This window comes from Furipterus horrens, unplaced genomic scaffold, assembly GCF_987537825.1.
Source record: "Furipterus horrens unplaced genomic scaffold, mFurHor1.1.pri manual_scaffold_4, whole genome shotgun sequence".
In the NCBI taxonomy this organism is placed as follows: Eukaryota; Metazoa; Chordata; class Mammalia; order Chiroptera; family Furipteridae; genus Furipterus; species Furipterus horrens.
The window spans coordinates 23666334-23678637 of record NW_028327174.1 but is presented as its reverse complement, the minus strand read 5'-3'; the positions used below and the strand labels follow the sequence as shown (position 1 = coordinate 23678637).

The 12304-nt window shown below is 36.2% G+C and overlaps 1 protein-coding gene across 1 annotated transcript in view; it reads left to right on the top strand.

Moving 5' to 3' along the window:
* Positions 1-5694, top strand: part of LOC150011341 (pregnancy zone protein-like) — a 50689-nt gene extending 44995 nt beyond the window's left edge. Inside the window, exons 30-36 of the mRNA XM_090272835.1 lie at positions 1146-1364; positions 1471-1598; positions 2607-2697; positions 3112-3180; positions 4031-4133; positions 4924-4965; positions 5541-5694. Coding sequence (XP_090128961.1) covers positions 1146-1364; positions 1471-1598; positions 2607-2697; positions 3112-3180; positions 4031-4133; positions 4924-4965; positions 5541-5563 — 675 coding nt within the window. The 3' untranslated portion in view covers positions 5564-5694. The remainder of the gene's footprint in view (positions 1-1145; positions 1365-1470; positions 1599-2606; positions 2698-3111; positions 3181-4030; positions 4134-4923; positions 4966-5540) is intronic.
* Positions 5695-12304: the final 6610 nt, after the last annotated feature.

The following is a 12304-nucleotide window of genomic DNA, read 5'->3' as shown; positions in this document are numbered from 1 at the left end:
CACTAAGCTCTCTGTTATCCTATCACTTTGGCTACTTAACCATAAACATTATTCCTCTCTAAAGGTGTATTATATCATTAGCACACATTGGTCAATGGCCACACTATTGACCAGAGTTCTGAATATCAATACTGTTGACATTTTGTTCCATATAATTACTATTGTGAGAGGCTGTCCTATCCACTGGAAGATGTTTAACAGCCTCTCTCCACTAGATGCCAGTAGCACCCTACTCCCAGTTGAAACAAGACAAAAATCAACCCTTGTTTTGAATAAGTGTTCTAAACTACAGTGTACATCTTTAGAATCCTGCAAGAAATTCTCTAAGGTGAACAGAACATTGTGTGGTTAAAAGAAAAGTGACCACATAGAGCTCATTTTGACCTTCATAAAATGATTGGCAAGTTCTATTTAACCACTCCAAGGAACTCTGACTTTTCACTCTTCTAACTGCCCTGAGACCACCATTTTACTGCCCCTTTAACTTGATTGCTTTTAAATTGAAGCTCTTAAATTATTTTTTCCTACCACAATTTTGGAAATATTTTGTTGAGTGAAAAAAATGTGTTAAACATCCAGAGAATTGAGTTGTTCCTCTCACACATCCTCTCTCAATACTTAGGATGTAAATAATGACCATTTTGTTTTTTAGGGTTAATAGATGGGGCAAATAATAAACTATATAAAGGGAAAAGGGAAAATGAAACTTAGGAAAGTGCAACTTGTCTTTTACTGCACTTTTTATTTACAGACAATTTTTCTCATTCTTCCATCTAAGCAGTCATCTAGTAAATGACAGTCACTTTTTTTTTGTCTTAACTTTTTAATTTTAAACCTATACTTTGAAAGGTATAGAAAATAGGACTATTGATGAGAAAAAGCAGGGCACAACTCAGTACAGAAATACAAACATGAGTGAAATTAAATCGTGAGGTTAATTTGCATCAATAATCTTTTTATTTCTGTTGGAGAAATTGTAGCATGACTTTGATTACACCTTAAAGGCAGCAAAAAAAAGAAAAGCAGTAAGCATTAGTAGGGGAAAACCAATGTCCCTTTGTGATAGCTAACACAGACTTTTGAGGAAAACCTCAGCCACCAAAAACTTACTCATTGAGTGCAGATTCTCCACTCATCTCTTGCAGGACACAGTGGTGGCTCTCCATGCCCTGTCTAGATATGGAGCCGCCACTTTCACCAGGTCTCAGAAAACCGCTCAGGTGACCATTCGTGATTCACAGACGTTTTCCACAAAATTCCAAGTGGACAGCAACAACCTCCTGTTACTACAGCAGGTCTCCTTGCCAGAACTGCCTGGGGAATACGCCATAACGGTGACTGGAGAAAGATGTGTGTATATTCAGGTGAGACTCTGGAGTGATATCGAAAAAAATCAACTTTAACATCTTCTGTTGAAAAGGGAGTATCCCTCCCAAAAGAGAAACTGATGGTGTCCTTGGTGTTTCACAGACATCCATGAAATATAATATTCTTCCAGAAAAGAAGGACTCACCATTTGCTTTGGAGGTACAAACTCTGCCCCACACTTGTAATGGGCCCAAAGCCCATACCAGCTTCCAGATCTCCCTGAATGTCAGGTAAAACCTTCTGACTGAATCTTCTAATCCTGAGGTCTAAAAGCTACTTGGAACCATCAGTAATTAATGTGGAAGCTATTAGATAAAAGTAATTTAAAATTAATATATCTACTAATGAAATTCCTTATTGCCATTATGAAATTATCCTTCCCTCTAGTAAAATATTTTTCTTAAAGTTTCAATAAATTTTAAAGGTATTTGAAAATAACGTCTAGTCTTAAATCTGTCAATAAAAATTTTTTCAAATGTTCTAATCAATTCCTACTTATCTTTTACACTAATTTTTATTAAATTTATTGCCAAATAAATTATTTTCCTCAAATATTTTTATTTTAAGTTGAAATAAATCTTTCTTACCTATTCTGAATGATTATATTCTATCTTATTTTTTCTAATCAAATAAAAATAATAAATGTGAATATTAAATACAAAGTATAAATTACATATGACATATAGAGGTTGCCCTATCACAAACCATCAAAAACTTTACAAGAGTCCTAAGGAAACATAGCCCAAATGACATTGCTTTGTATCTAATACTAATGACATTAATGTTATAAAACAAATATTTTAGACATCCAACCCAATTATTAAACATCAATTTAATCCAAGTATAAAACATAAAAATATATCTAACCTCACATCTTGGAGCCACTCTTGGAAGACATGCTACATTCAAGTTAACTGAAAATATAAAAGACATACCAAATAACAAATAAAAGTATAGATGCATTAAAAAGCAGATTAGCAAGCTACATGCCCAAAGATCTGTTTCAACAGTTTGGGACTGGGGCCTAAACATCTATGATTTTAGTAAGCTGCAGATCTGATGTGCATTCAGGGGTCTATACATTAGTATCATACATGTCCAAGAAACATAGATCTCTGTAGGTAATAATCTTAGGGAAAACTTCATGAACATGAACAGGTTATAGTAGATCCTGAAGGAGGAAATCTGGCTTTCTTTCACATGATAAACCCTAACACCTTTTTCCTTTGACACTATAGTTACAAAGGGAGCCATTCTGTCTCCAATATGGTGATTGTTGATGTGAAGATGGTATCTGGTTTTATTCCTTTGAAACCAACAGTAAAAATGGTAAGTGTGTTTTAGGCCTAGTACATCATTAAATTTGGCAATGATAAAACTAATGTGAACTAGAATCATCAAAGATCCAAGAAGGTCTAATATGTTACTTGGATATTGAAGTATAGTGAGAATCTTGACCTGTAAATACCTGGCTTCCTTCACTTGATAGAAAGCCAAGTGATTTTTTTTTTTTCACAGTCAAGACATGACAACAATGAAGCCTGTTTGCAAAATGTGATTCCTTCCCTTCACCCATCTTTTGTAATGGTTAATGTACCTTGACTATTTAATCATAAAGATGAGTCACAGGCATCCTAGCCCTCACATTATTTAAAGATTAAACATTTGTCCCTTACTACAATTAGTTCTAAATCTATGTTCTCATATCTATTTTCTAACTTTGAGTTCTCTAATTTTCTTCAGCTTGAAGGATCTAGCCATGTGAGCAGGACAGAAGTGAGCACTAACCATGTCATCATTTATGTGGAACAGGTGAGAGCTCTGGCATTTGGGCTGAGGCTATACACATTGGTGGTCTTTCTAAGTGGGTCTCTTCACTAAAAGATAAGTAATGTGAGGAAAGCAATAATTCGTAGTACTCTTCCAGAAATTTATTTTATTCTAAAGAGAATAAAAGGTAAATCTTTTAAATCCACAGAATGTTCTGCTTTCTTTTTAATTGTGTTACAATTTGAATATGAGTACTTCTATGGTTTCCAATATAAAATCAACAGAATAAAATGTTTACACGTGTGTTATTTTAAAGGCCCACTAAAACTCTGGCTGGTGTGGCTCAGTACATTGAGAACCAGCCTGCAAACCGAAAGGTTGCTGGTTCAGTTTCCATTGAGGGCACATGCCTGGATTGCAGGCCTGTCCCCAGTTGGGGCATGCAAGAGGCAATGATTGATGTTTCTTTCCATTTCTTTCTCCCTCCTTTCCCCTCTCTCTAAAAATAAATAAGTAAAATCTTAAAGACCCACTAAAAAGAATAAATATACCACTGTGGTTAATTAATGACAGTGTTAGTGTCCTAATATATTACAATATAAAACAAAATTAAATGTAGACTCATGAATATCTTCAAATTCAACTATAAAGCCAAGGGAATGTTATATCTAGCCACACACACAAAAAAAGTTGTTTGGTATTATAATTACAGACAGTAAAAAGCCAAGTCTCTGCATATTAGAAAACATTACATAGACTCAGAAAGTTAATCTCTTACAGAGGACAACAAGAGCATATGAATAAGACTCAGAGAACAATAAATAATATGTTTTACTCAAGGAAGAGAGAGGAAGATTTCTAGCCACTTCGTTACTCCCACTTTTCCTTTTAGGTGACAGATCAGACACTAAGCTTTTCCTTCACGGTTCAGCAAGACATCCCAGTAAGAGACCTAAAGCCAGCAATTGTCAAAGTCTATGATTACTACGAGACAGGTAAGTGAGAGAAAACTGAGATGATTAGTCTCAACCCGGAACCAAGAAACAGATTCTATTATGACAATAGATCCTGGTTTTAGACCACTCACTCAATATTATATCTATTTGTTTCTCTCCTTCAAGATACATGCTATAGAAACTACCTACAAATTTATCAACTAATATTTTTTGAGTCAGAAACTTAATAATTTTAGAAGAAAAATAATATCTGGTGACTGCTTTCAAATAGTTTAGACATGGAGAACATAATACACATGGAAAGACTGTTAACATAAATGAGTATTAGCAAGCTAACAGATAAGAAGTTGGGGAAGTGAAAACAGACAAAAAACTGGTGCTTAAGAATGCCAAGCAAAAAAGAAAAAGAAAGAGAAACAGAGTAAGAAAGATCTGAGTGGGATCTTAACAGATGAGTACATCTTCTAAAATAAATACAAGTAGGAAGTGTTTTAGACTAAAGCAATAATCTTAGAAAAGGGATTCAGGAAGCAACTGGACACAGAGAGTAGAAAGAGAGTTCATGGACGTGGAAGAGCTACAAGTTAATGCTACCATGGTTATCTTCCTAAGAATTTAAAATTTGAAGCTGCTTCAATCCCTCTCCTCCATTCAAGAGGGGAGGAAATATAGATATGTTTTCTATCCTGTTCAACTCTAGTCTATTTAAATAGAGTTTTAACAATCCTGATATGATGCATTTTTCACCAAAATTAAAGTGACTGGACTACATATGCCCTCTGGTTCATAGATTATTTTTGTTTCTCCATTCACCTAATATTTCTTTCAGATGAGTCTGCTGTTGCTGAGTATGTTGCCCCCTGCAGCACAGGTAAGGGGTCACATGCCAACATACCCCATTAACTTTGCTCCCCAAACATTCCTCTAAGTTTAAAAACCTTTACAAGTTTCCCCCTAGATCTGAGACAATTCATGTGGCATATTCTCACACAAAGAGAAAACTTGCTCTGTCGGTGGACTCTCCAATTTAAGATATTCATTCCATTATCAGAAAAGCCAATAAGTTTTATTTGTTTGTAGGATAGCTAGCCATCACCAATAAGCAACATTTTACATTGCAGCTAATTGGTTTCCTTCATCCTAAGGGCCAACTATTATGGTTCTCTTGCCTAATCTAACCCAACACCTTTTTTTTTTTATAAGTGAAATTTTATTGGGACAGAGCCACACTCATTATATCACTATTTTCTATGTCTGCTATCATGAGCTGAGTAGTTATGATGTATACCATATGGCCTGCAAAGCCCAAAATATTTAGCATCAGGCCTTTCACAGAAAGTTTGCTGACCCCTGCTTTAACCTATACCTACTAACTTCCCAGACTCAACTAAGAGACTATTCCTGAGAAAACCCCACAACACTCTTATGTTTCTCTTCTCACTATAGATGCAGAGCAAGGAAATGTTTGAGGATCATATTTAGGCTACATATTTTGGTGGATCCCCTGTCTTGTACATCTGTTTAGAAGAAATCAAGTTGTTTACCTCTGTAAAATAGACATCAAAAAAGGCTTACTGAATAAATATATATTTCCAGTCAAGCTATTATTTGTTCCATCATTTATTCATCAAATATTAATTACATGTTTACACAGAGTTACATTGTTCTAAATAATGTAAAGAGTACAAATTTGTAACATATCTGCTTGTAATCCAGCTATGAATGTAACATATAAAGTCAAGACAATAACTGAAAATAACTTATGTTCTGAGAGACCTTTAGGAAAAAATCATTCAATAATCTAAGAAGCTGGGAAGAAAAGTATTGAATAGAAACTAGGAAGGCATATATATTTCTTGAGAAGAAACAGAAAATATTTTTCTTTTTCCCTAAGCTAAGACAGCAAGGAACATCACAAGAGACTAAAATGATTCAAGTTAAAGGATGTGTTGGAGACAGACAGCATTGTGCAATGGTTAAAGTCTAGACACTGGAGCTAGACTGTCTAGATTTGAATGCTGGCTCCATCCCAACCTCACCAGTTGAGTGACTAGGGCAGTTACTTAGACTTTTCTGCTTTGGCTTTCTCACAGAGAAATGGGGATAATGACAGACCATAACTCAAATGATTTTGAGGATAAAACTGTTTTCATGGAAGTGAGGAAAGAGAATAGCTGAATCAAACAATGACTCTTAAAGCTTCAGCTCAGGTAAGATGTATATCACATCTACTTACAATTCTATTGGCTAAAGCAAGTCACACGACCAACCCTGATGTCAGCTGTAGCTTTGGTGCAGAGTGACTCTTCCCACAAGGAAACACACAAGCCTCATAGCAGTGTAAAGAAATACTTGGTTCTCACCCTGGCTGGTGGGGCTCAGTCGATTGAGTGCCAACCTGTGAACCAAAGGGTTGCCAGTTTCATTCCCAGTAAGGGCATGTACCTGAGTTGCAGGCCAGGTCCCCAGCTAGAGGGCTGCAAAAGGCAAACACGCATTGATGTTTCTCTCCCTCTCTTTCTCCCTCCCTTCCCCTCTCTCTAAAAATAAATAAATGAAATCTTTTTTAAAAAGAAACATAGTTCTCATACAGGAACAGCAGTTAATAATTAAGAAAAAATATAACACAAATACATATAGAAGTGAAGTACAGATATAAATCTATTCAATTATCCCTGCAGCTTTTATTTAGTAGTTCATCTCTGACACACTAATTTGAAAGAACACTTTTATCACCCTCTACAGCATAAACTATATTCGCACATATTTTTGGTGGGCATTTCTGGAACTTCTAGTCTATTTCTTTGGTCTCTCTGTGTATTCATATGCAAAGACCACACTTTCAACTATCAAGACTTTATAATGTGTTTTAATATCTCAAAGGACTAGTTCTCACTTACTGCACATATTTTTCTGAGTTTTCTCAGCTATGTCCTTATTTATTTTTCTACATGAACTTTAGAATCGGCTTCTCTATTTTTTCCTTTTTTAAGTATATTTTATTGATTATGCCATTTCAGTTGTCCCAATTCTTTTTCTTTTGCTCCCCTCCGCATGGTACGCCCCCTTCCCTCCAGCAATACCCCCACTTAGTCCATGTCCATGGGTCCTGCATATAAGTTCTTTGGTTTCTCCATTTCCTTTACTATTCTTAACACCCACCTATCTATTTTGTACCTACCAATTATGTTCCTTAATCCCTGTACCTTCTCAGAGAAATGGTTGAGTTAAGCTTCTCTATTTAAAAGAAAAGTTGTATAAAGCCCTGGCTGCTGTGGCTCATTGGATCGAGTGTCGGCCTGTCAGCCAAGTGTCACTGGTTTAATTCCGAGTCAGGGCACATGATTAGGTTGCACGTCAGGTCCCCAGTTGGGGGTGTGAGTGAGAGGCAGCCACACAGTGATGTTTCTCTCCCTCTCTTTCTCCTTTCCCCTCTCTCTAAAAATAAATAAGTAAAGAAACAAACAAATAAATAATTTTTTAAAAAAGAAGAGAAAAAAAGAAAAGTTGTATAAATAGTAATCGGTGGAGACTTGACTTGGTGTGGTGAACACACAATACAGTGTACAGATGATGTGTTGTAGGATCGTGCCCCTGAAACCTGTGTAATTTTGTTAACCAGTGTCACTCCAATAAATTCAATAAAAAGAAAGAAAATTAAAAATATGTAAAAATAAAAAAATAAAACAAAAGTTTGATATTTTACTGGAATCTTCTCAAATATGTACATTAACCTAGGGAGAATTGGCCACTTTTTAAGACTGATCTCCCTATTCAAGAATAGGGTATGTTTTTGTGGTTTATAATAATTTTCAGTTTTTCAAGTCTTACTATGTGTGTTTCAGTGTTATTTTAAAGTTGTTTTTTTCATATAGACTATACACAGTTCTTGTACTCTTTTCCATGTAGTTCACTGTATTCTTATTGAAAATGAATATGTGGTCTCTTATATAAACAACTGTTTATGAAAATATTTATTATGGACTTCAATTTTATTAAGATATAACTTATATGTCAGAAAGTTCACAAATATTGAGAGCCTAGCTTGATGAATTTTTATTTATAATTAAACCTTAGAGATCATTTTCAGAATCTCAGAAAGGCTCTCACATGACCACCCTCAGTCAATACTCATCTCCACACCCAGGATAATGAATATATTCTGACTTGTACAACCATAGAGATTAGTTTTACCCACTCATAAACTTCATACCAATAGAATCATGCAGAATGTATGATTCCCATTAAAAAAAGGATATTGGCCTGGGCCAAAATTTAACTTTAAAAACTTTAGAGGAGCCAGAAGAAGCCATAAAAGACATATTGTATAACCTATTATTTTACCCAATTATATGAGTCTTTATACTGTCAGTTGATGAAGCAAAACAGTTTTTGGTTATGAGTTTTTCAGGATAGAGGAGAGGCTGAAGCAATAGAGGGCTTGCCTACTGTATACTTTCTAATGGTAAAATGGCCAGATTCAATAGCAGAAGTTTTGAGGATAGCCATTATTTGATCTAGAAAACCAGTTTGTGAGTCTTGATGGCAGAGGGTAGCTTGACACAGGAACTCTTAAAAAGTATGGAGGATTTTTTGATAGAGGTAAAGCAATTTCAGTTGTTTTATAATACCTGAATGAGATCACCACTCAAGTTATATATCTGAGACATATAATTTTGTGTTTCATTAATGGAATACAATATAATCATGGCATGAACACAGAGTGAGGAGGGTGGGTGAGCGAGCACAGATGTGGATGAAACATCCACCTACCCCTGAGGCTAGCAGTGTGAGACACCCCTCTCCTTGCCTTTCTTGTAGACCAGAATGAAACAACAGAGTGTTCCACCATGACAAACTTGAAAGAAATTTTTTAAGATAATCCAAAAAAATCTAAATTAAGACAGGAGAAAGAATTTTGTAAGAAACAAGAGGTTGCTCGGTCATAGGGATTACATGGGACAAGAGGAGAGACAAAAGGCCAGGTCAGCCAAAAGCCTAAGAAATGCTCTCCCTAATCCAGACCACTTTTTTACTTCATCTTCATGTTTTCCAAAAAGAAAAGAATAAACTGTGTACTAGTACCCTTTCCTCAAATGATGTACTACTTATTATGCATTTTGATCCCTTTCTCATAAGGTTAAATATTGCTGATCCATTTTTATATGAAAAATTGAAAAAATAGGAAACAGAGATAAACATATTTTCCCAAATATCTCACTGCTTCCAGAAAAACAGCTGTCTCTTAATGCTAGTGCTTTTGGTAGAATCCTGGGATCAAAATTCCAGATTTCCAGGACTATATTTTCACTTGCACAAACAGAAAAAATATATGCATGGGATGGCAATGACATTATCATTAGGGACCAAAGAAGAAATTGAGGAGGAGAGTAATTTCATCACTCTTGCATAAGAAAATTACAACCTAGGATCCATGCAGAAATATCTGCATGTTTTTATGCAATAATGTGGGGTTATAGAGATGGGTATGAGAGAATGGGAATTCCCAAAAAAGATAACAAGACTAGCCTGCTCTTCCTCCTCCCTTAATCTTTTTCTTTCCTCTTTTTTTCCAAAGAAGGAAAAAGAAAAAAACAGTTACATAACTATACTTTAACTAAAACTACACATGCTCCATTTCCTTTTCCCAAAGTAAGTGAAATAGTTCTGTTTTCTAAGCTTTATTCCTTGACTAACATGGACTGATAAAGTATTGAAACGTTAAGTGGTGTTTTGTTTTTACTGATGAAAAGGATTTGGAAAGAATGTGATTTGTGCTGATTCTGACCTTCTGGTATTTTTCCCTCTCCTATTTCAAAAGTGTAGCCAAGTCCTTGTGTTCTCTTGCCTTAAGAATTTTCAAGGCTAAAAGCAGAGGTTGCTTAAAAATAACTGTGAAAACCCTGGCTCCTTCAGAAATCCTTTGCAGGGAAGGGAGAGCAGAAGCCTAGTTGGCTGGAAAAATCCGAAACTAGGAGGTGAGTGAAGGTTTGTGGGACCCAGGATAGTGATACCTGGGATCCCTTTCATTGTTGCATCCAGGACAGAAGACAGTACCTCTGAGTTAAATGACTTTGTGAGGCAGACTCTGGGTCACAGAGCTCCCAGGGAGGGCAGAATTTCCTGTGTCCAAATATAGGATAAAAGCAGCCAAGCACCAGACTAAAATAGTTGCCGGGTTGGGCAATGGCATGGTCATATCAGGAGTAACCAATTTCAAGCAAAGATGAAAGATCTTACAAAATATTTTACCTTACAAACCCAGTGTAAGGAAAGCTGAAATAAAAACAAAGGTTCATTTTAACCAGGACCTTTGGAAAAATGGACACATAGTCAGATTTAACCAAATCTAAAGAAAATGAAGCAGTCTTAAATTTCTTGAATGCCACAGTTTGTGGGTCTAAATTTATATCTACTACAGCAACAAGTCTTCTTTAAAGTATGCCAACACTTCTATTACCTGGTTCCTAAAAGTCAAAATTTCTTTCACTCATCATCATTGTGAAATCACTGTGACTAATTCAGTAGTCAGTATCTTTCTTCCTTCCTTTCTTTTTTCTGAATTATTTTTATTGAGATATGATTGGCACAAAAAAGCTGTAGGTATTTAATGTATACATCTTATTGAGTTTCAAAATAAGTATTATATATACTTGTAAAAACCATCACCATATACAATGCCATGAACTCAACCATCACCTCTAAAAGTTTTTTAAATTATATTTCATTGATTATGCTATTAAAGCTGTCCTGATTTTTCCCTCTGCCACCCCCACCCAACACTCCTCTCTCCCTCAGGCAATACCCCAACATTGTTCATGTCAATGGCCATGCATTGGTTCTTCAGCTACTCCATTTTCTATTCTGTAACTACCTATTTGTACTTCTTAATACCTTCACCTCCTCACCCATTTTCCCCCCACACCCGCCTCTGACCTGGCAACCATCAAAGCACTCTCTGTATCCATGATGCTGTCTTTGTTCTTCTTGTTTGTTCAGTTTGTTTTTAGATTCAATTGTTGATAGATTTGTATTCTTTGACATTTTATCTTCTTTTTCTTAAATAAGTTCCTTTAACATTTGATATAATACTGGTTTGGTGATGATTAACTCTTTTTGTATTTTCTTGTCAGGGAAGCACTTTATCTGCCCTTTAATTCTAAATTATATCTTTGCTGGGTAGAGTAATCTTGCCTGTATGTCCTTGCTTTTCATGGCTTTGAATATGTCTTGCCAATCCCTTCTAGCTTGCAACGTCTCTTTTGAGAAATCAGCTGAGACAGTCTTATGGGAACTCCCCTTTATGAAACTAACTTCATATCTCTTGCTGCTTTTAAGATTCTCTCTCTTTATCTTTAACCTTTGGCATTTTAATGATGATGTGTCTTGGAGTGGACCTCTTTGCATCCATCTTGTTTTCGGACTCTCTGTGCTTCCTAGGCTTGCATGTCTATTTCTTTTGCCAATTAGGAAAAATTTTTATCAGTATTTTTTCAAATAGATTTTCAATTCCTTGCTCTTTCTCTTGTCCTTCTGGCACCCCTATGATGTGAATGTTGGACCTCTGAAGTTGTCCCAGAGTTAGGGGACTTCCAGCCAAGATGGAGGCTTAGACAGACACACTGGGTCTCCCTCCACAACTAAGAAAGAATACAACTACCTCAAAACTAGAGACAACCATAAGTTCCAGAAAATCGAGCTACATGGAAGTCCAACAAAGAAAGATATAAAGAAGAAATACTCATCCAGACAGGTAGGAGGGGTGGAGCCAGGTTGGAAAGGATGCAATGTGATGGCAGTGGCAGCAGCAGCAGTGGCAGGCCAGCAGAAAGCATAGTTACACATTTTAAAAAGTCAGAGGGACACCGGGGAAGCACTCCAAACACCAGACCAGACCACACAGCTCATGGACCCAGTGTCAAGGAAAATAAAGCCTCATTTCTTTTGACTGTGCAAACCTGTGGGGGTTGAGGTGGAGAAAGACACTGCTGATCTCTCAGCAGAGTCTGCTTGTTTAAAGGGCCCCCATAGTCCTGGAACATCCGAAGACCCACCCACTCTGGAAACGATGGCCAGGGAAACAGTTAGAGAGCCGCCAGTCCCATATGAAAGTGGAGAAGTGCCTGGAAAAGGGGCAAGAGCTGAGCAAGAGGCATTGTTCCCTCTCAGATCCCTTCCCAACACATAATGCCACAACGTGGTAAAATGAA